Raw genomic sequence first — 20,982 nt, 5'->3', positions numbered from 1 at the left:
TGTACTGATGTTAGAATACTAGCCGTGGTTTAACATCCATTAGTTTTTTATCAGTTCAATCAATTGACTGCTTGCTTTCAACTCACCACCAATAAATGTTATAGGGACCAAACCAGCTGGATGGAAAACCATCTAAAGCCCGAGAGCCACAGATCAAAACAAACCATGCATCACAGGGATCCTCTGCATGCTGTACTGTAGCTCTGTCTCTAAGCAACAGTCTAATATAATATTTTGAGCAAGTCTAGCGAGTTCATTGCTGTACACACAGAGATACATGACGACAGTGTAACCCAGTTTGGGACGAGCCCAACGTGTCTGTTGACATTTGAGGCTGAAACCTGAGATAGGAATCTGCTGTTAGGATCGTTGTACTTAGTTCCCCGAGGGAGTCATCATCTTCTTCAACAACTTTTAAATTGACTACCTGCAGTTGTTCACTTTGGATAGTGGGCCACAATTAAAAGAAAAAAAAGTCATACATATACTGTAAACCTAACTGCTGTGAGCTATGAAGCCCCCTGTGTTGCTCTTGTGAGACATTTATGTGAACAAGGAACAAGGCCAGATGAAATGAGGTGGCAGGCCAGATGTTGAGACCAGCTTGACACTGGTAATACATAAACTTATCACAAATAGGTGAACACTTCACTTATTCACCTTTATGCAACCTAAATATTAACATTAATGATTTTTTGAAGAGGAATACGGTGAATAGTTAGTGCTGTTGTTACGCGCACAGAGTGCAAGCTGACTTATAGGGTGACATATTTTAGAAAATCATTTATTCTGAAAGAATAAATATAAAAACAGAAATGTGAGTCAGCTGATCGTAAGTGGCTTTTACTTGTCCCGGTGTTAACTGCCAACCAAAGAATTCAGTGCAACCCACAGTTTATATAACCCCAGGTGATCTTGTGCCTTTTATACTAAAAAAAAAAAAAAAAATGCTTAAAATTGAATGGAGGTGTCTGTAAATATGCAATATAAGAGCTAGATATAAAATAACATATTTAAGTGAGCAGACACTTATATATATAAATATCCTATTACATCTAATTATTCTTATTGGCTATTAAAGGCAAACATTCTGACTATACAGTATTGAACAAAATATGCAGTTCCTTAGTTTGACCACTAGGTGGAAGTAAGACACCAAGTCACAGAGACAATTTCAACAGTTTGATTCGCATTTCTTTGACCTTTTCTACAAGAGATTAAGTCATTTGTTTTGGGGCGTGTAAAAACAGACAAGTTATTCATTACAGCTTATTTTTCTTTATGAGCAAAACAAACAAGGCTGGTATTTGTGTGTCTCACATTTTGAGTCACAGGATTAAATCTATCACCACTGAACTTTACACAAATGAGCCCGTCTCTTGTAGTATTCAATAATAAATGAGTTACTGTATGTCGGGAAGTTCTGCCTTGCTCGACCAGTAACATGTGCCGACAACCTCAGACCTCTTTGTGTCTCCCAGCAGAGCCCGGCTCCATCTCCCCTATGCTGTATTATATATATATATATATATATATATATATATATATATATATATATATATATATATATATATATATATATGTATATATGTATATATATATGTATATGTATATATGTATATATATATGTATATATGTATATATATATATATATATATATATATATATATATATGTATATATATATATATATATATATATATATATTTATATATATATGTATATATGTTTTACTCAGTGTCTCCTCAATCAGCATCGAACCATCACAGACACTGACCTGATCAAAAGATTTCACGTCTAATGGACCAATAAAAATTAACAAAAATCTATCATCATGCTTTCTGTCACAGTTGCCATTATAATTTCAGAGGAAAATGTAGGTTTTTATACAACGTTGAGGAAGGATTTCATGGTGTTGGTCAGACTTATGACTCAAGTTAATGTTTAACTTGCAATTTTTTAAAATCTTATAAAATTTAAGCATTAATAATGCATGAGGATCTTATTGCTTCTCCTCTCTTTATTCTGCATGCATAAATAAATACTTATTTTCGGTACAATAAGAAATATTTGTTCTTTTGTGAGCGTAACCATGAACACAATCATACATGTGACTGTTTTTAACAACATTGTTTATTCAAATGTAATCAAAATAACAGTAGTTACAGAAATTACAGACAGCTATGATAATGAGTGATTTTGTGTCTTATTGTGTGCTATGCAGTATTGTGATGTCATAAAACAAGGTCACAGTTGGAGCTGAACTCCAATCCTTGTTTCTTTCAGCATTTGTTACTGAATCTAATTTTTATTGTTGTTGAATCCAACAGAGAAGAGATTTGAGAGCATCACACAGTATTAGTAGCCTATCTGAGCAACACCACTCTGCTGCATCCTATAATAACATGATAAAAGTGGGAGTGAAAGCTATTAGTCAAGTCAAGTGGGCGGTAGTGAAGCTTTGTCTGCAAGACAAACTCCCCTTTCTTGGATCCAAGTGTTTTGAAATCAATTCATGCGGTCCAAATACTTTATAACAGTGGTTATAAAAACACTTGCAGTTTCAGGTGGCGGTGAAAAACAAGATCTTACGAGAGAATTTCTCCAAAGGGATCCATATAACAGTATTAAAGTATATTTGTATACATTTAGAAGCCATTGAGCACTTAAAGTAACATTTTGCTCTCTCCTGCATACATTTGAGACCATTCTGTGCAAAGGATTCATTTAATTTAAGAAGGGGTTTGTATTCACCAAAAGAGACAGCATCAATACAGTTATGAATTAGGGTCTGGGTAGGTTTTAGACAAAGTGGTTTGTCCTAATGTTGCTGTTTGTACAACATACATAAGTGTACCATGTGTAGAATATTTAAAGGATGAAAAGAAACAACAAAATGGCCATTAGCCAAACCCCACCGCTTAGTTAATATTGCTAGCACGTCAAACTTTCCTTCCCGAAACACCAACAGATAAAAGGGTGGGTAGTGATACTAGTAGATTACATTACCTAAAACAACTGTGTCAGATTTTATTAGCTATGCCCAGTTATCAATTTTCAGATGGTTGTTTGTTATGGCTCTCTCGGGAAAGGAGTTCAATGTTTTCACATAAGCTGCATACCTACTAACTTTCTGACATAAAAAAAAGACTGATCCAACCAGTTGTCTCTTAGCAGTGCAACAATTAGATGTTAGCTCTTCTGTTACATACAAGGTGATTCAAAGGGGAACTCTTTTTCCCACATTTTTATGTGTGCGTGCGTGTGTATGCACTTATAATTTAAGCCACCAACCAAACCTTTTTACACTTTTGCAAGGTGGTTTTTCAGACGTGTGGATAATCCAGTTTATCGCCAAAGTGTAATGGAAACACTTAGCCTAATGTATTTGCACGTCTCCAGCATCACTGGATGTGACGTAGTTGGTCAATCTAACGTCATCGAAATCTAGTTTTTGGCCTCATGAATACGATGTTGTTGTACTACATTACATATGGGCTTTGTCCTTAAATAATCACTTGAATGATCATCCGCTGCTTTCATCCTCTGTTGACTATTTTCACAACAGCGGTAGCGGCTTTTGCAATAATTTGTCCAAAAAGATCTTTTTGTACATTTTCAATGTCGAGATTTTCTTCTCCTCTGTTTTGAAGAGAAGTCTCGCAGGACGAGATACGGAGAGAAATGGAAATATGGAGAGTAACGGAGAGAGCTGGGAGAGTAACGCTCATAAAAAGAAAAAACGTAGCCCAATGGAAACACTGATACCCCAAAGCGGTACCTTTGTCACAAATTTAAGAGTTTCGCTTCTTTTTTGCGAAAAAGTTTAATGGAAATTCACCTCCTGTTCCCAACATGCCTGTTGGCTCCCGATTGGTCAACTTCCAGAAGCAGCCAGCGCTTGTGTGCTGTATTGCCAACACTCGGGACTCTGTTCAGACTTCAGGACACCTTATCACAAGAGACTGACCCTTATGCAAGGTCTGAACACATGTCAACATTCAGAGTATTATTTAAGGGACAAAAAGATACAACACAACAGCCATTAGCCACCACCCCATAGTTAACGTCAAACTTCCATTCTTGAACATTAACAGATAAGTGGATAAACAAACAGTGATACTTGTTGACGTTAGTCTGAACTAATGCTTGTTTAATATAACAAATAAGTTTAGGTCTATATTTTACAATTGTGGTTATTCCTGAAATGAAGGTTGCAAAAGGCTGCAACACAGAACCTTTCAGTTTTAGTTCTTGGTTGCTGTTGCTATGCAGTGATTATGGTTACTTTTGAGATGGGAGGGGTTTAGAGAATAGTCAGTTCTCGCTGATTATATGACGTAGTTATTTTTGAACACATCTGTGATAGGTGCAGTCATTAAAAGGGTTTAAGACACTGTTTAACAGCGATCGTAGGTACCTCTAATCGCTGCTGAATAAGTGAGGTGTGGACACTGTCGGGGAGGATGAGGTATATTTAAAAAAATATCCAACTCACATGCAGATTCGTCTTTGGTCTCAATGTGATGGAAACAAGTTATAAATAAGAATAAAACTCAGATGACTGTTATTTTTATGCATTTTTCTGTGAACCGAACAGGTGTAATATTGCACTTCTTATTTTTCAGTAGAAATCCAGGATATTGATCTCTGTCATCTCTACAACGAGTTTACAGTCATTGGTGTAAAACATGATTTAGTCTTGATGTATCTAACAGTAGAGATGAGTGTTTGGATTGTGTATTGATCTGCAACAAGAACAGAACAGAACAGTATTCACATTTAAGTAAAAAAAGTAGAGAAAAAAGGCCACTCATAATTAAAAAAAAAAAAAAAAAAAAAAAAAAAAAAAAAAAGGTCATCTTTGCTATACTACAAATGTTTGCCATGGGTTACCTGAATCTGCAAATGTTTTGGCCTTGGTATATACATTATTATCCTGACATGAATGAATCAAATAGTCAACGTGGACACAGAACTGGTTATGCATGGCAACGTGACTGGAAAAGGAAACCACACTGTAAAGTCAATAAACACTCCAATCTGACCACTGTGTTTGCTGGCTCACACAAACTGTATGATCAATAAGTCGACTGTGCAAAGCCAGCTCGTACATATGCATCCAGAAAGCAGGTGGGCATCCCATATGTAATGTAAACTGCTCTTCTGTATTCACACATGAATCACTTACATTTCAGAAAATATATTCACACTCACAAGCGCCTGTCTTGTAATTTTGCATTAGTACCACATATCGAAAAAAAAAAAAAAATGTGCATGGAACAAATTGTGCAAAAATCTTGTCTGGGACAAAATGGCACGGCAGTAATGAAAACAGAAATACATAAAAGAGAAGGATATAATGTTCCCATCACCCATAAAAAAAATAGCGCCACTCAAAAAAAAAAAAATCAAAAAAATCATACACTTCATTTTCAGAAAATGAAACCAGCCAAACATCTGAATCTAATTCAACACCGATGCTGCGTGTTGGGAGATTTTCTTCGAGCTACTACGATTGATTGCAGTGACAGGAGTTCAGCTCACGTCGTATCGTGCAGCTGCTGCTTCTGTGCAGAGCCGGCCGTGGAAAAGTCAATTACGCTTGCCTGTATTGAAAAGCAATACCGTCGTCTGTACAGATAAATGTGCCAATCCCTGTGAGCCAACGTACAGAAAGAAAGAGTAAAAGAAGTAAAAACCTGATGGATATACAAAGGCCTATTCTGTGTAACCCCCACCAACAATAAAGGGGAAATCTCTGATCACATACTCTGTATTGGTTCAGAAAATATATATTGTATAAGTCACCCTTCTCCCCCTCAGACGCACCGGAGACCAGTCTAGGCAGTGAGACTGTACAATCCTTCCACAGCCGCACATACTCTTAACCAATCCCGGCTGAGTCGACGATGTCAGTGCTCTTCTTTCCCTCTGTCCCCGACCGGTAAGTTCCTCCCCAATAGGAGCTGATCAGTTGGCTTGTCTGGGATCAGCTTTCAGGGTTTTTCATTATTTCATGTCACTGGCTGCTGTATCCAGTTTCATCTAGTGCTAAATGGGCCGATTCCACAGTTTGAATGAGTCAGTCGTTGTGTACGCTGAGCTGATCCTGGATGTTCCCGGTGAGGCGTCCCTGTGGAGCAGGACGGCCCGTCCTCCCTCAGCACTGCTCAGACTCGATGAAGCCCTCCTTCTCCTGGCCCACCGGCTCCACCTCTGCGTACGCGGGGTGACCTGAACCCCGGCGAAACTTCATGGCTGGCCACCTGCTCGGGCGTCTCTGTAGAGGGGAAAGGGTTTACGACAAATGCCATCAGGATAAGGATTACAGTCGAGGAACACCAGACTGTGTCTTAAATCACTCTGTACTATATTGTGTACACAGGTTTCCATTTGCTCTTTGATTTATGTCTGATTTGTGTGATAGTTGTGCACATCTGTGTTACAAACGCAAAAGCTTTTGACAGACCCACACCTACCATGTTTGATTTATGTTGTTCCTAAGAGCTACAAAGCAGAGTTAAGAAAAACCTTTTAAAACTAATTGTTGAGCCACATTGCTCGCTGGCTGCTTTATTGCAATATTACAGAGTACTTTTATAGCGTGGTATTAGTGCTTAAAGGTTGGTAGGAGATCTTTTTCTGAATTATTATGCCCTATATTGCTTGAAATTCTCAGGAAAACAAGTAATTAAATGCTGTTATGTCACTGCAAGCGTTATAAATCGCCTGTAGAAACAACAAGGCTCGAAGAACACCATCCAATCATTGTGTGTGACTCCAGTAAAGGTTTGGACTGTTGGTTTGTCCGTCAAACTTTTCAGGGACCAGTCATTGGCTGTTTGTGTGATTTAGAGGTTGGGCATCTGTTTTTCTAACATTTAAAAAAAAAACAACACAAAAAATAATCAATTAATTTTGTTTAGTTTACTTAATTTTTCTCCAAGGTTCAACACCAGTAAGGGGATAAACTCTCTGGATTTGATGGACAAAATACAGAAGTGTGCACATGTTGTCTTCATTGGGGATTTGCTGGGCATGACAATGACCTTGCGATGCAGAGAGCGAGAGAGAATGAACTCTGAGCTCTCGTTTGCATTTATAAGATGTTTGAACATCAGTCAGTTAAGTGCTCTTTAAACAACCCGCACTCATCCAGAGTTAATTTACATGAATTCATCATGGACTGTGTGAGCAGGTTTCATCATCTCCGTCTGATGATAGTCAGAGGAATAAAATGAGTTCAAGAGTTGAAGGACTTTTATTTCTACTGCATTGGAATGTTTGAAGATTTGATAAAAAATAAAATAAATCCTTAAAAAAAGATAGTATGTAGTCAGTCAAAGCTAAAATATCAAACTCTTGCAGATAAACATGGTCTACTTTAATTTTTTTTTCTGTTCTGGAAACAGTAAACATATCTTTCCAAGCAAATTAAAAATAGATATTATTGAAAATGTAGTTTCTAAAATAGGTACAAAATATTGAATTGGCCTTTTTGCCTTTTGTACTGTTTGGCTTGCATCACGCCAGTAGGTTGTTGGTGCTGTTGCTCACCTCGATGAGGAAGAGGCTGGCCGCAGAGGTCGGGTGATGGTACACGTACACGGTGATCAGCACGCCGGCGATCATGATGAGCATCACCAGCAGGATCCCCAGGATCAGACCGGTGTGCAGGGGATGTGTGCCTGGCATCCTGTCTACGGCGCTGTCAGCCGGCATCACTAGAAGCAAAACCAAAAACCACTGTTAGAGACTATTACACTGAGATGAAATACACATTTTTATAAATGCAAACTGTTACCCACTAATGTCATTAATGCGTTGACTGTGATTTTTATTCGTGTGCTTAAAATGAATTGATATTTTAGATGAATACATTCTCCAAGTGTTTTTTTTTGTTGCTACTTTTAGTGCAGTTTTGCTGTTGACCAGCAGGGGGCACTCAGTCATAACGGGGTTGACATCCTGCATGCATCATACTGTATAAACCTAACAATTCTGATCAGCTCAGTGTTTTCAATGTTAAAAATCCAATTGCTCTTTTCAATCCCAAATTATCACTGGATCTAACAGTTTGTTTTTCTTTAAAAAATGATGATTTCTTTGCACTTGGGTTTTGGCGTGACTGTTCTGAAGTTTGTTTAGGAACTCATGTGCAGTTTTCCACAACTAGGAGTTCATTTTAGACCCCGGTTAGCTGTGCCTGTTCAAGATATGAGGAGTCCTATTGTAGCTATCAGGCGTGTTATTACAAGCTAAAGAGGATGCATGGAGCAGCTGCATAGTAACATTGTCCTTCTGGAAGTCCTCAGTCGTCTGTGAAAAATCTCGAGCCCATATTTGAACCTGACACAGCAGGTGCTCAGAGATCTTTCGAAGATGACGACAGCATCAGGTAAACCTCCTAAGGCTCTTTGTTTTCATCTTAAAAGGCACAATTTTCTGCGGGGGGAAAAAAAAGCCAGTTTCACCTGCAATTTCAGCCAGAAGGAAACCGAAGTGAATACAAAGAGGGTTTTTAACATCCCAGCAGGGAGTCACTGATCATCCTGGGAAAGAAGTGATCCTGAAATCCAGTAACAGATTCAACCTTCATATTGTAGCTCATCTCCCTCATGTTTACAGCAGGTCCAGGCCACATCTATTCTCAAAGCTGTGGATTTGTTCTCGTGTGCCCCCCCTGACAACCCCTCTCCGGGCTCCTCCCTGGCTTCAATTATCAGCTGCAGGCACCAGCGAGCATGTCAGCCAACTAGCGACTCCCCTGGCTCCCTGTCTCATTGATTTCCAACACACAGATTAACTGAGCGGTAATCAAACCTGTCCTCTGCGTAAGTGCAGGCACTGTGAATGTGAGCCGGCAGCATCCCAGATAATGCACATAATGAAGGGGAAGTTAAAATTTTGAGCACATATTTCACTTTAAACCCATAGATTCATGTGCATCATTGCTGTTTCACCTCTAATCCAACAAATACTGATAGGGTCCTGCTTTTCTTAGAAATCTCTTTTCCCTGGCTTTTATCTGTGACATCTACAAAGTCCAGGAGTCATCTGCTTCAGAATGTGACAGGCTGCTGGTCTGATGGCATCGGAGGGCTAGCAGGGGCATGTTCTTGAACAGAGATGTGGGCACCTAGAGAGATCAGCAGCTAAATAAGCAGCAAGATGTCAGCAGATTGAACTTCAGTCAGACCTCAGGAGGAGCCCAGCGCTCACAAACAATTAAACAGCAGAGACTACTCTATTATTGGACCGTAAAGAGTGTAGACTTTTATAAACGGCATGAATCAAAGCAGTTCAGACTGAGAACCGAATTGGAGTTTGTAGCAAAATGGCAAGTAATGCACAATCGCCAGCAGAGCTATATCAAAAATAAATTACGATTTCAAGGCTCTGACAACATAAAAATGTCATTACGCCTAAGTGATAGTGTGGATAATGTCGCCATAGATAAACTGAGGTAATTTTAGCTTCGTATGCGTGAAAATAGTGTATATAGAAGACTATTTCTGCATGTGGTTGGTGCTATCACCCCATAAATCTGTACTTCATGGCTACTGTCATTACACACAAAAGGAGGAGACTTCATGGCTTCTGCTTCTGGCATCTACCATTTTTGTCATAAATATCTAAGTACTGATTTAAATTCAGAAATACTTTATTAATCCCCGAAGGGAAGTTCATTCATTAATTGATCACGGTCTGTGGAAGCAGAGGCCATGAACTCTGGTCTTTTTGCATCTATTGACAGTAGTTTGCACGACATCTATGATCAACTTATAACAGAGTGGCAGCGATTGGACAGAGATGCTCGTACACTCGGTCCTTTTTATACACGTTCACGTACAAAGTTAAAATGACCTTGGTTCCCTGTACAAACCCTATTTACAGTGCTGCATAAGTGACAGTTTTTGAGTCTTGTCAGATGCTTGAAATAGTAATTTATTTTAGATGTAGCTCTATTGCCCCTGGTGCTCACATTAATTGGCATTTTTCTGCAAACAAATATTCTGTCCTCACTCAAAGCTGCTTTAATTCATGTCATTTTCGTCCCTAAAACACCGCTTACCATCTAATAATAGACCCAGGGTTGTTTTAACTCCACAGTGTTCCTAAACGTCAATACTAAATATTAAAATATAACCTTGAAACAGAATTGTAAAGCTGCAGCCTTTTTCCAAGAAGAAATTTGAAACTCATTTGGTACAGTTAATGTAGCTGATTTCCCAACCCAGTCTCACACAAAAACGTACCCTGCCTACGTTGGTCCAAAGTGCAAAAACGTAGAGGGGCTACAATATTAGCCCTTGAAATGTATAACTGTTACGTTTTTTTAGCCCTTAAAACGTATAACTGTTACATTTTTCTGCCGATTCGTTTTGCGCCCAAGTCACGTGACTTTTAAGATTCTGGCCGTGATACCAACAAACACGGTGGACATTTTTCATTTTTGAGTGAAGAAAATCAATATTTTCAGTTAGTTTCTGCATAGAAATGCGTTTTGATTACATTTCTAGCAATACATATTTCACTTTCATAATATTCACTCAGTAAATGTATATAATCTCTTGCTTGCTCGTGGTTGCAAGGTTTTTTCAGATCTCGTCAGAATAATGTAAATCTGGAACGTTTTAAAAACGTGAAATGGTTACATTTTTGGTTGCTGTACACGCTGTGAAGAAAATCAATATTTTGAGTTAGTTTCTGCATAGAAATGCGTTTTGATTACATTTCTAGCAATACATATTTCACTTTCATAATATTCACTCAGTAAATGTATATAATCTCTTGCTTGCTCGTGGTTGCAAGGTTTTTTCAGATCTCGTCGGAATAATGTAAATCTGGAACGTTTTAAAAACGTGAAATGGTTACATTTTTGGTTGCTGTACACGCTGTGAAGAAAATCAATATTTTGAGTTAGTTTCTGCATAGAAATGCGTTTTGATTACATTTCTAGCAATACATATTTCACTTTCATAATATTCACTCAGTAAATGTATATAATCTCTTGCTTGCTCGTGGTTGCAAGTTTTTTTCAGATCTCATCAGAATAATGTAAATCTGGAACGTTTTAAAAACGTGAAATGGTTACATTTTTGGTTGCTGTACACGCTGTGAAGAAAATCAATATTTTGAGTTAGTTTCTGCATAGAAATGCGTTTTGATTACATTTCTAGCAATACATATTTCACTTTCATAATATTCACTCAGTAAATGTATATAATCTCTTGCTTGCTCGTGGTTGCAAGGTTTTTTCAGATCTCGTCGGAATAATGTAAATCTGGAACGTTTTAAAAACGTGAAATGGTTACATTTTTGGTTGCTGTACACGCTGTGAAGAAAATCAATATTTTGAGTTAGTTTCTGCATAGAAATGCGTTTTGATTACATTTCTAGCAATACATATTTCACTTTCATAATATTCACTCAGTAAATGTATATAATCTCTTGCTTGCTCGTGGTTGCAAGTTTTTTTCAGATCTCGTCAGAATAATGTAAATCTGGAACGTTTTAAAAACGTGAAATGGTTACATTTTTGGTTGCTGTACACGCTGTGAAGAAAATCAATATTTTGAGTTAGTTTCTGCATAGAAATGCGTTTTGATTACATTTCTAGCAATACATATTTCACTTTCATAATATTCACTCAGTAAATGTATATAATCTCTTGCTTGCTCGTGGTTGCAAGGTTTTTTCAGATCTCGTCAGAATAATGTAAATCTGGAACGTTTTAAAAACGTGAAATGGTTACATTTTTGGTTGCTGTACACGCTGTGAAGAAAATCAATATTTTGAGTTAGTTTCTGCATAGAAATGCGTTTTGATTACATTTCTAGCAATACATATTTCACTTTCATAATATTCACTCAGTAAATGTATATAATCTCTTGCTTGCTCGTGGTTGCAAGGTTTTTTCAGATCTTGTCAGAATAATGTAAAACTGGAACGTTTTAATAACGTGAAATGGTTACATTTTTGGTTGCTGGACACGCTGTGGAAAAAATCAATATTTTGAGTTAGTTTCTGCATAGAAATGCGTTTTGATTACATTTCTACCAATACATATTTCACTTTCATAATATTCACTCAATAAATGTACATAATCTCTTGCTTGCTCTGGTTGCAAGGTTTTTCAGATCTCGTCAGAATACCCTGGCTACGTTGGTCCAAATGCAAAAACGTAGAGGGGTTACAATATTAGCCCTTGAAATGTATAACTGTTACATTTTTCTAGCCCTTGAAATGTATAACTGTTACATTTAAGGAAAAATAAAATTGCTGCCATTTCTTTGATTCTCGGTCTAAATTGCAATATTTTAAGATAGTTTCGCCATGAAAAGCAGATTTTATCATATTCATAGCAAGAAATATATTTTGGTTATTTTACCCTCATTTAATGGATCTTATTGAAGGAAATGTATGAACCATGTGCTTGTTTTACTTCCTTTGAGTAATAAAACCACCAATTCTCTTGCATGGCCCCGTTATTAAAATATATGCCAGGCCCAGTGCTTAATTTCTAAAGTGGGAGGTCCCGGAGCGCAGACGATGAGTGGCTCCGGTGCGAGAGAAAAAAAAAACACACACACACACACACACACACACACTGTTGAACTGTCCGTTTTGACGTTAACGGCGATTTTCACAATGATATCTGCAACATTTCTTAAGGCAGAAACACCACTGTATCATTGTTAATTACACAACATTAGTGGGTTAATTTCCTGCAAACCAATTTTCATGTTTTTCCCTTCGATTGTGAGAAAAAAAAGAGTTGTTTCACGCTGAAAGCATCATGCCAGCCAATCAGAATCCTGGAAAAAACATCAACAAATGACACGTGTAACTTCCAGGCTGATTTATGGTTCCGCGTTACACCAACGCAGAGCCTACGGCGGAAGTCATACTAGTAGCTGATTGGCCGATATGTGATCATCATCATCATCATCATCATCATCATCATCATCATCATCATTACCACCACCATCATCATCATCATCATCATCATCATCACCATCATCATCATCATCATCATCATCATCATCATCCTCATCATCATCATCATCATCACCATCATCATCATCATCATCATCGCTACCACCATCATCATCATCACCATCACCATCATCATCATCATCATCAGTCAAGTCAAATTGCACGTGCAAGGTCCCGTTCATCGCTGCTTGCTGCTTTAATTTATATATAACTATTTTAACATTTCTAAACACAAAAACACGAAAGTGTCCTTGATAATTCAATAATACAATTGGTTCATGTTAAGGACATCCGTTTTAATTAGTTCTCCTTCGATTATGAGATGTTATTAATGCTCAGTAGACACAGGAGGTTTGTTATGTATTGTTATGAGGCCTATTTCGTGTCTATTTTTGAACAGTTCACTAATGCTTTGAGCTAGGAAGCTGAAATTCTAGACTCTGTATCAAGAGGTGACTTTCATCCACTGTGCGGATTTTCAGATCTGTGTGACCTTCGGAAGTGTCAAAGGTCACCCCGTCTGTTGCTTTTCGGCCTGCTAAGACTATTTTGTGTCTTTTTTTGCATAGTTCACTAACGCTTTGAGCTAGGAAGCTGAAATTCTAGACTCTGTATCAGGAGGTGACTTTCATCCACTGTGCGGATTTTCACATCTCTGTGACCTTCGGAAGTGTCAAAGGTCACCTCGTCTGTTGCTTTTCGGCCTGCTAAGACTATTTTGTGTCTTTTTTTGCATAGTTCACTAACGCTTTGAGCTACGAAGCTGAAATTCTAGACTCTGTATCAGGAGGTGACTCTCATCCACTGTGCCGAGGTCCAGACCCGTGCGACCTTCGGAAGTGCCAAAGGTCACCGTGTGTGGTGCCTTTTTCGTGCTTTTTTTGTGTGTTTTTTGAATAATTCACTAACGCTTTGAGCTGGGAGGCTGATTTTTGACTATGTTGCAATGCAGAAGGCCCTTTGCTAGGATCTTTTGGTCTTGTGGCTGTACGACTTCCACAGAGCTAGTTGGCATTGCAGAGGGTTTACAGAGTTGAGACTTGGTAAGCCCAATTTAAGGCCCATATGGAGGCCACAGGTCAAGTTTTACTTGGTTTGGTCAAATATTGTGGCAACGGTGTCCGTTCGAATGTTGGAAAAGGTGACGTTTCAAAGCCCCGCCCATCGAAAAGTACAGGTCTGATCTGCACCAAACTAACGTCTGTCTGATCAGGGGATGCCCCCGAACAACATATAAAAAATTCAGATTTCTATGACTTCTGCAACAGTGTTTCCTCTAAAACGTTCTGGCTGGTTAGGAGGGTGTAGAAACCTCTAGCTCTGAGAGCCTCCTGACTAATGGAACAGGGCCTATTTTGTGTTTTTTTTTTGCATAGTTCACTAACGCCTTTAGCTAGGAGTCTGAATTTTTTATATGTTGTTCGGGGGCATCCCCTGATCAGACAGACGTTAGTTTGGTGCAGATCAGACCTGTACTTTTCGATGGGCGGGGCTTTGAAACGTCACCTTTTCCAACATTCGAACGGACACCGTTGCCACAATATTTGACCAAACCAAGTAAAACTTGACCTGTGGCCTCCATATGGGGCTTAAATTGGGCTTACCAAGTCTCAACTCTGTAAACCCTCTGCAATGCCAACTAGCTCTGTGGAAGTCGTACAGCCACAAGACCAAAAGATCCTAGCAAAGGGCCTTCTGCATTGCAACATAGTCAAAAATCAGCCTCCCAGCTCAAAGCGTTAGTGAATTATTCAAAAAACACACAAAAAAGGCACGAAAAAGGCACCACACACGGTGACCTTTGGCACTTCCGAAGGTCGCACGGGTCTGGACGTCGGCACAGTGGATGAGAGTCACCTCCTGATACAGAGTCTAGAATTTCAGCTTCCTAGCTCAAAGCGTTAGTGAACTATGCAAAAAAAGACACAAAATAGTCTTAGCAGGCCGAAAAGCAACAGACGAGGTGACCTTTGACACTTCCGAAGGTCACAGAGATCTGAAAATCCGCACAGTGGATGAAAGTCACCTCCTGATACAGAGTCTAGAATTTCAGCTTCCTAGCTCAAAGCGTTAGTGAACTATGCAAAAAAAGACACGAAATAGTCTTAGCAGGCCGAAAAGCAACAGACGGGGTGACCTTTGACACTTCCGAAGGTCACACAGATCTGAAAATCCGCACAGTGGATGAAAGTCACCTCTTGATACAGAGTCTAGAATTTCAGCTTCCTAGCTCAAAGCATTAGTGAACTGTTCAAAAATAGACACGAAATAGGCCTCATAACAATACATAGCAAACCTCCTGTGTCTACTGAGCATTAATAACATCTCATAATCGAAGGAGAACTAATTAAAACGGATGTCCTTAACATGAACCAATTGTATTATTGAATTATCAAGGACACTTTCGTGTTTTTGTGTTTAGAAATGTTAAAATAGTTATATATGAATTAAAGCTGCAAGCAGCGATGAACGGGACCTCGCACGTGCAATTTGACTTGACTGATGATGATGATGATGATGGTGATGGTGATGATGATGATGGTGGTAGCGATGATGATGATGATGGTGATGATGATGATGATGATGAGGATGATGATGATGATGATGATGATGGTGGTGGTGATGATGGTGATGATGATGATGATGATGATGATGATGATGATGATGATGATGATGATGATCACATATCGGCCAATCAGCTTCTAGTATCACTTCCGCCGTAGGCTCTGCGTTGGTGTAACGCGGAACCATAAATCAGCCTGGAAGTTACACGTGTCATTTGTTGATGTTTTTTCCAGGATTCTGATTGGCTGGCATGATGCTCTCAGCGTGAAACAACTCTTTTTTTTCTCACAATCGAAGGGAAAAACATGAAAATTGGTTTTTTTCCACAGCGTGTCCAGCAACCAAAAATGTAACCATTTCACGTTATTAAAACGTTCCAGTTTTACATTATTCTGACGAGATCTGAAAAAACCTTGCAACCACGAGCAAGCAAGAGATTATATACATTTACTGAGTGAATATTATGAAAGTGAAATATGTATTGCTAGAAATGTAATCAAAACGCATTTCTATGCAGAAACTAACTCAAAATATTGATTTTCTTCACAGCGTGTACAGCAACCAAAAATGTAACCATTTCACGTTTTTAAAACGTTCCAGATTTACATTATTCTGACGAGATCTGAAAAAACCTTGCAACCACGAGCAAGCAAGAGATTATATACATTTACTGAGTGAATATTATGAAAGTGAAATATGTATTGCTAGAAATGTAATCAAAACGCATTTCTATGCAGAAAGTAACTCAAAATATTGATTTTCTTCACAGCGTGTACAGCAACCAAAAATGTAACCATTTCACGTTTTTAAAACGTTCCAGATTTACATTATTCCGACGAGATCTGAAAAAACCTTGCAACCACGAGCAAGCAAGAGATTATATACATTTACTGAGTGAATATTATGAAATTGAAATATGTATTGCTAGAAATGTAATCAAAACGCATTTCTATGCAGAAACTAACTCAAAATATTGATTTTCTTCACAGCGTGTACAGCAACCAAAAATGTAACCATTTCACGTTTTTAAAACGTTCCAGATTTACATTATTCTGACGAGATCTGAAAAAACCTTGCAACCACGAGCAAGCAAGAGATTATATACATTTACTGAGTGAATATTATGAAAGTGAAATATGTATTGCTAGAAATGTAATCAAAACGCATTTCTATGCAGAAACTAACTCAAAATATTGATTTTCTTCACAGCGTGTACAGCAACCAAAAATGTAACCATTTCACGTTTTTAAAACGTTCCAGATTTACATTATTCTGACGAGATCTGAAAAAACCTTGCAACCACGAGCAAGCAAGAGATTATATACATTTACTGAGTGAATATTATGAAAGTGAAATATGTATTGCTAGAAATGTAATCAAAACGCATTTCTATGCAGAAACTAACTCAAAATATTGATTTTCTTCACAGCGTGTACAGCAACCAAAAATGTAACCATTTCACGTTTTTAAAACGTTCCAGATTTACATTATTCTGACGAGATCTGAAAAAAAACTTGCAACCACGAGCAAGCAAGAGATTATATAGATTTACTGAGTGAATATTATGAAAGTGAAATATGTATTGCTAGAAATGTAATCAAAACGCATTTCTATGCAGAAACTAACTCAAAATATTGATTTTCTTCACAGCGTGTACAGCAACCAAAAATGTAACCATTTCACGTTTTTAAAACGTTCCAGATTTACATTATTCCGACGAGATCTGAAAAAACCTTGCAACCACGAGCAAGCAAGAGATTATATACATTTACTGAGTGAATATTATGAAAGTGAAATATGTATTGCTAGAAATGTAATCAAAACGCATTTCTATGCAGAAACTAACTCAAAATATTGATTTTCTTCACAGCGTGTACAGCAACCAAAAATGTAACCATTTCACGTTTTTAAAACGTTCCAGATTTACATTATTCTGACGAGATCTGAAAAAACCTTGCAACCACGAGCAAGCAAGAGATTATATACATTTACTGAGTGAATATTATGAAAGTGAAATATGTATTGCTAGAAATGTAATCAAAACGCATTTCTATGCAGAAACTAACTCAAAATATTGATTTTCTTCACTCAAAAATGAAAAATGTCCACCGTGTTTGTTGGTATCACGGCCAGAATCTTAAAAGTCACGTGACTTGGGCGCAAAACGAATCGGCAGAAAAATGTAACAGTTATACGTTTTAAGGGCTAAAAAAACGTAACAGTTATACATTTCAAGGGCTAATATTGTAGCCCCTCTACGTTTTTGCACTTTGGACCAACGTAGGCAGGGTACGTTTTTGTGTGAGACTGGGTTGGATTTCCACACGTTGCTCAGTAAATGCAGTTTTTATGTGGCACTGTTTGAATTCATTTGAGATATTACTGGAAAACATTTCATTATTTTCAGGTTTAATGTAATGTAAAAAAATATATGCATGTCATAATGTTTAAAGAACAAATGTAGGCACATTACAAATGTTGGATCTTAGTAAGATTTTTTTATTTTACGCATTTTGACCCTAATCTATTTGAAGAAACAGTCCGAGTTTGTGACTGGCTGCACACAGATGTTCGCTGCCAGATGTGCACTGATGACACTGTCTGACACAGGCTTTAAAGAGCATCTCTGAATGGCTCGAGTTATCCCAGCTAACTCTTAATGTTAAGAAAAAACTTCTCATTACGTTATCAGGCTTACACAGGTCAGGGTTAAGAAGGAAATCCTTGATGAAGCGAAATAAGTCAGTAGGCATCATCTTGGAAAAGAACTTAAAGTTTCATAGTCAGGTTAAGTACATCTGCAACAAGGTTTGACCAAATCTTAAGTGCTTTCATTTTATCAGAAGGAACCTGTCACATCAAGCTGCAAAACCGTTCATGCAGGCAATGTTTTTTTCTCCTCTGTCATATTGCATCACATCATGGTCACAAGCTTCTTCAACCACACTTAAACCTATAATCTCAACATACAAGCAGGCAATAAAACTCATGGACCACAAAAACCAATGAGATGGCATCGCTGCCGTACTTGAAGGAAACACTGCCTTCTCGCCTTTGAAAATTTGATGAATTTTAGTATTCATAAATTGTTTTTTAAATGTCTAAACAATAATGTGTCACTATTTTCCTCTGAAGTGGTCACCAGGCATCAGAGCGATCACAGAAGGGCCACACAAGCCTCCACCAGTGGGGATGTTCTGGTCCCAAGATGCCCGATTTCATTCAGTTGTCTGTTTTTTCTGTAAAGGCAAAACGTTGGAACCCTCTACCCTTTAATTTAAAATTAGAGACCAACAGTGATGCTTTTTACAAAGGACTCAAACAATGTTAAAATCAAAACAACAGTGCTCACATGAATAGTTTTAATTGGTTGATTGCTTAAGTATGTTGCCTTTGCTTTGTAGCTCATATATGTATTTAATCTCTCTTTTACTTTTGTGATGTTGTTGTATGCCGTTTTGTATTTCTTTTTCTTCTCTTTTTCTTTTATTATTTCAAAAGCTGCCTGTGGACAAGTGTTGCGAATTAGCACATGGTGCTAAGACATCTGGTTTGTTCAATGTAGTTGTAATGTCGACATCAAATAAACAATAAATAAATAAATGAACAAGTAAAAACACATGTTAGGGCTTTAAATCCAACTGTGCTTCCCCTGAAGATCAGAGAAAGCTTCTAATATTATTATATGCTGTAAAAGGCTGTAAAACCGCTTTCAGCATAGAAAGATATCAAACTTCAGGAAACAGCTACATATTTTTTACTTTTTTAAAAAAGAAAATCATTAGAAAAGCATATTCAACTTATTTAATTTGAAAGTAAGAAAATAAATCCATATATGCCTAATTTTGATGAAGTGAATAGTTATAGACATAAATTAGATGAAAATGTGTTTAACAGCTTAATTCTACTATTATTCATCCACTATTTTTTGAAATTACACCATAGTATCTCACAATAATCAATTCATTTTTTTGTTCAAAAACCAACAGAAAAATTAGAAAGAACAAAATCTATCAGCTCGTTTTGTCTAAAAATCTGAGAAATGTAATCTATTAGATTGCACAAGCGAAACAACACATTCTCATATTAAAAAAGTAGGAATCATGACATTTTTGACATTATTTATGTATTTATAGCAGCATCAGTGCCAGCCAGACAGTCATAACTGAGGATGATGCTGGGGTTATTTCTCAATATGGCAGTGTCCCAGTCACACTGTGAGACAGCAATAAAACAGATCAGAGGACAAATGTCACCAGTGGAAACCGAGTCAATGTGCTCTCTTTCAGCTCCACATTAGCACCACAGCTGGAACAGAGGAGCACAACTGTTCTCATCTGGCAAATGGGTTTCAAGAAACTAACAGCACAAACAGAGCAGAACTATAACTCAGTGTCTCAGTAACCAGCTGCTGAGAATCTGCTCCTGAGAAAAGGATTATTATAAATTATAAAATAATGTATTATAAAATAATACTCGTAAAATTCTCATTTTCACTATTTGAAGTGTTTACTTTATATTGAATTTAAAAACACTCCCAAATTTCAGATCTTTTTATTGATAAAACTTTTTTTGCTTGTTTTCATTATGTGGGTTATAAAAATTCTTATAAATGAATATATCATATATGACACATCTGGAGTTATATGGTTAGTTATGAAGTAATCTGCAGAGAAAAGCACAGTCCTGTGGCCTCTCACAATACGATCCCATCAATCCAAACCTTTAACTGCAGTTGTTTTCGTTGTTTTCTCTTCTTTCGCTGCAGTGACAGCCAATGATGGATGATTGCAAAAATGTTCTCTTCAGCTCAGTTTTAAGATGAAAGGGTATTACTCCACACTGTAATTTGGGACCACACAACTAAGGCAAGCGAGTCGGGTAGAGCCAGTTGCCCTCCAACATGAGGGTCACATGAGGTTCAGTGTTCTGGTTAAGACTTAGACACCACATTACCCCAATCACTTATAGCGCCGCTCCCAAGCCTGGTGTCCAAAAGCACGGCAGCAATTTTTAAATAAATAAAAATCAAGATTTTGGACGACTCTAGTCAAAATCCAGACCTCAACCAATTGAAAACGCTGTTATGGGAACATAAGAGGTTGTGTTTGTCTAACACAAAGTTTTACTGTCTGATAATATGACTATTATGATTTTTAATATGTGTTTACACAAAAAACATGGGATTAAAAAGGGAGTACTAACTCCGCACATGATAACATGTCAAAGTAAATAAATAGTATATACATGGTAGATTCCTGAATGCTTACAGTATAACTCCTGTTGTTTTCCTCACAGCAGCAATTGATCACTGCAACCCACAGAGGACAGTTAAGCATTGACTGGATGAAGTTTATCAACTAAATGAGCCTTGTGTCTGCCAAAAAGCTAAAAAAAAAAGACAGCAATCAGG

General features: G+C 37.6%; 1 protein-coding gene across 1 annotated transcript in view; it reads right to left on the bottom strand.

Moving 5' to 3' along the window:
* Positions 1-4,863: 4,863 nt before the first annotated feature.
* plxdc2b (plexin domain containing 2b) overlaps positions 4,864-20,982 on the bottom strand; it is a 116,970-nt gene continuing 100,851 nt past the window's right edge. Inside the window, exons 14-15 of the mRNA XM_061713559.1 lie at positions 7,560-7,726; positions 4,864-6,282 (exon numbers count right to left, since the gene is read on the bottom strand). Coding sequence (XP_061569543.1) covers positions 6,163-6,282; positions 7,560-7,726 — 287 coding nt within the window. The 3' untranslated portion in view covers positions 4,864-6,162. The remainder of the gene's footprint in view (positions 6,283-7,559; positions 7,727-20,982) is intronic.

The sequence above is a fragment of the Cololabis saira genome, chromosome 22 (genome assembly GCF_033807715.1).
Source record: "Cololabis saira isolate AMF1-May2022 chromosome 22, fColSai1.1, whole genome shotgun sequence".
Lineage (NCBI taxonomy): Eukaryota > Metazoa > Chordata > Actinopteri > Beloniformes > Belonidae > Cololabis > Cololabis saira.
Note: the sequence above shows the minus strand (reverse complement) of the source record. Positions and strands in the feature narration are given on the sequence as shown.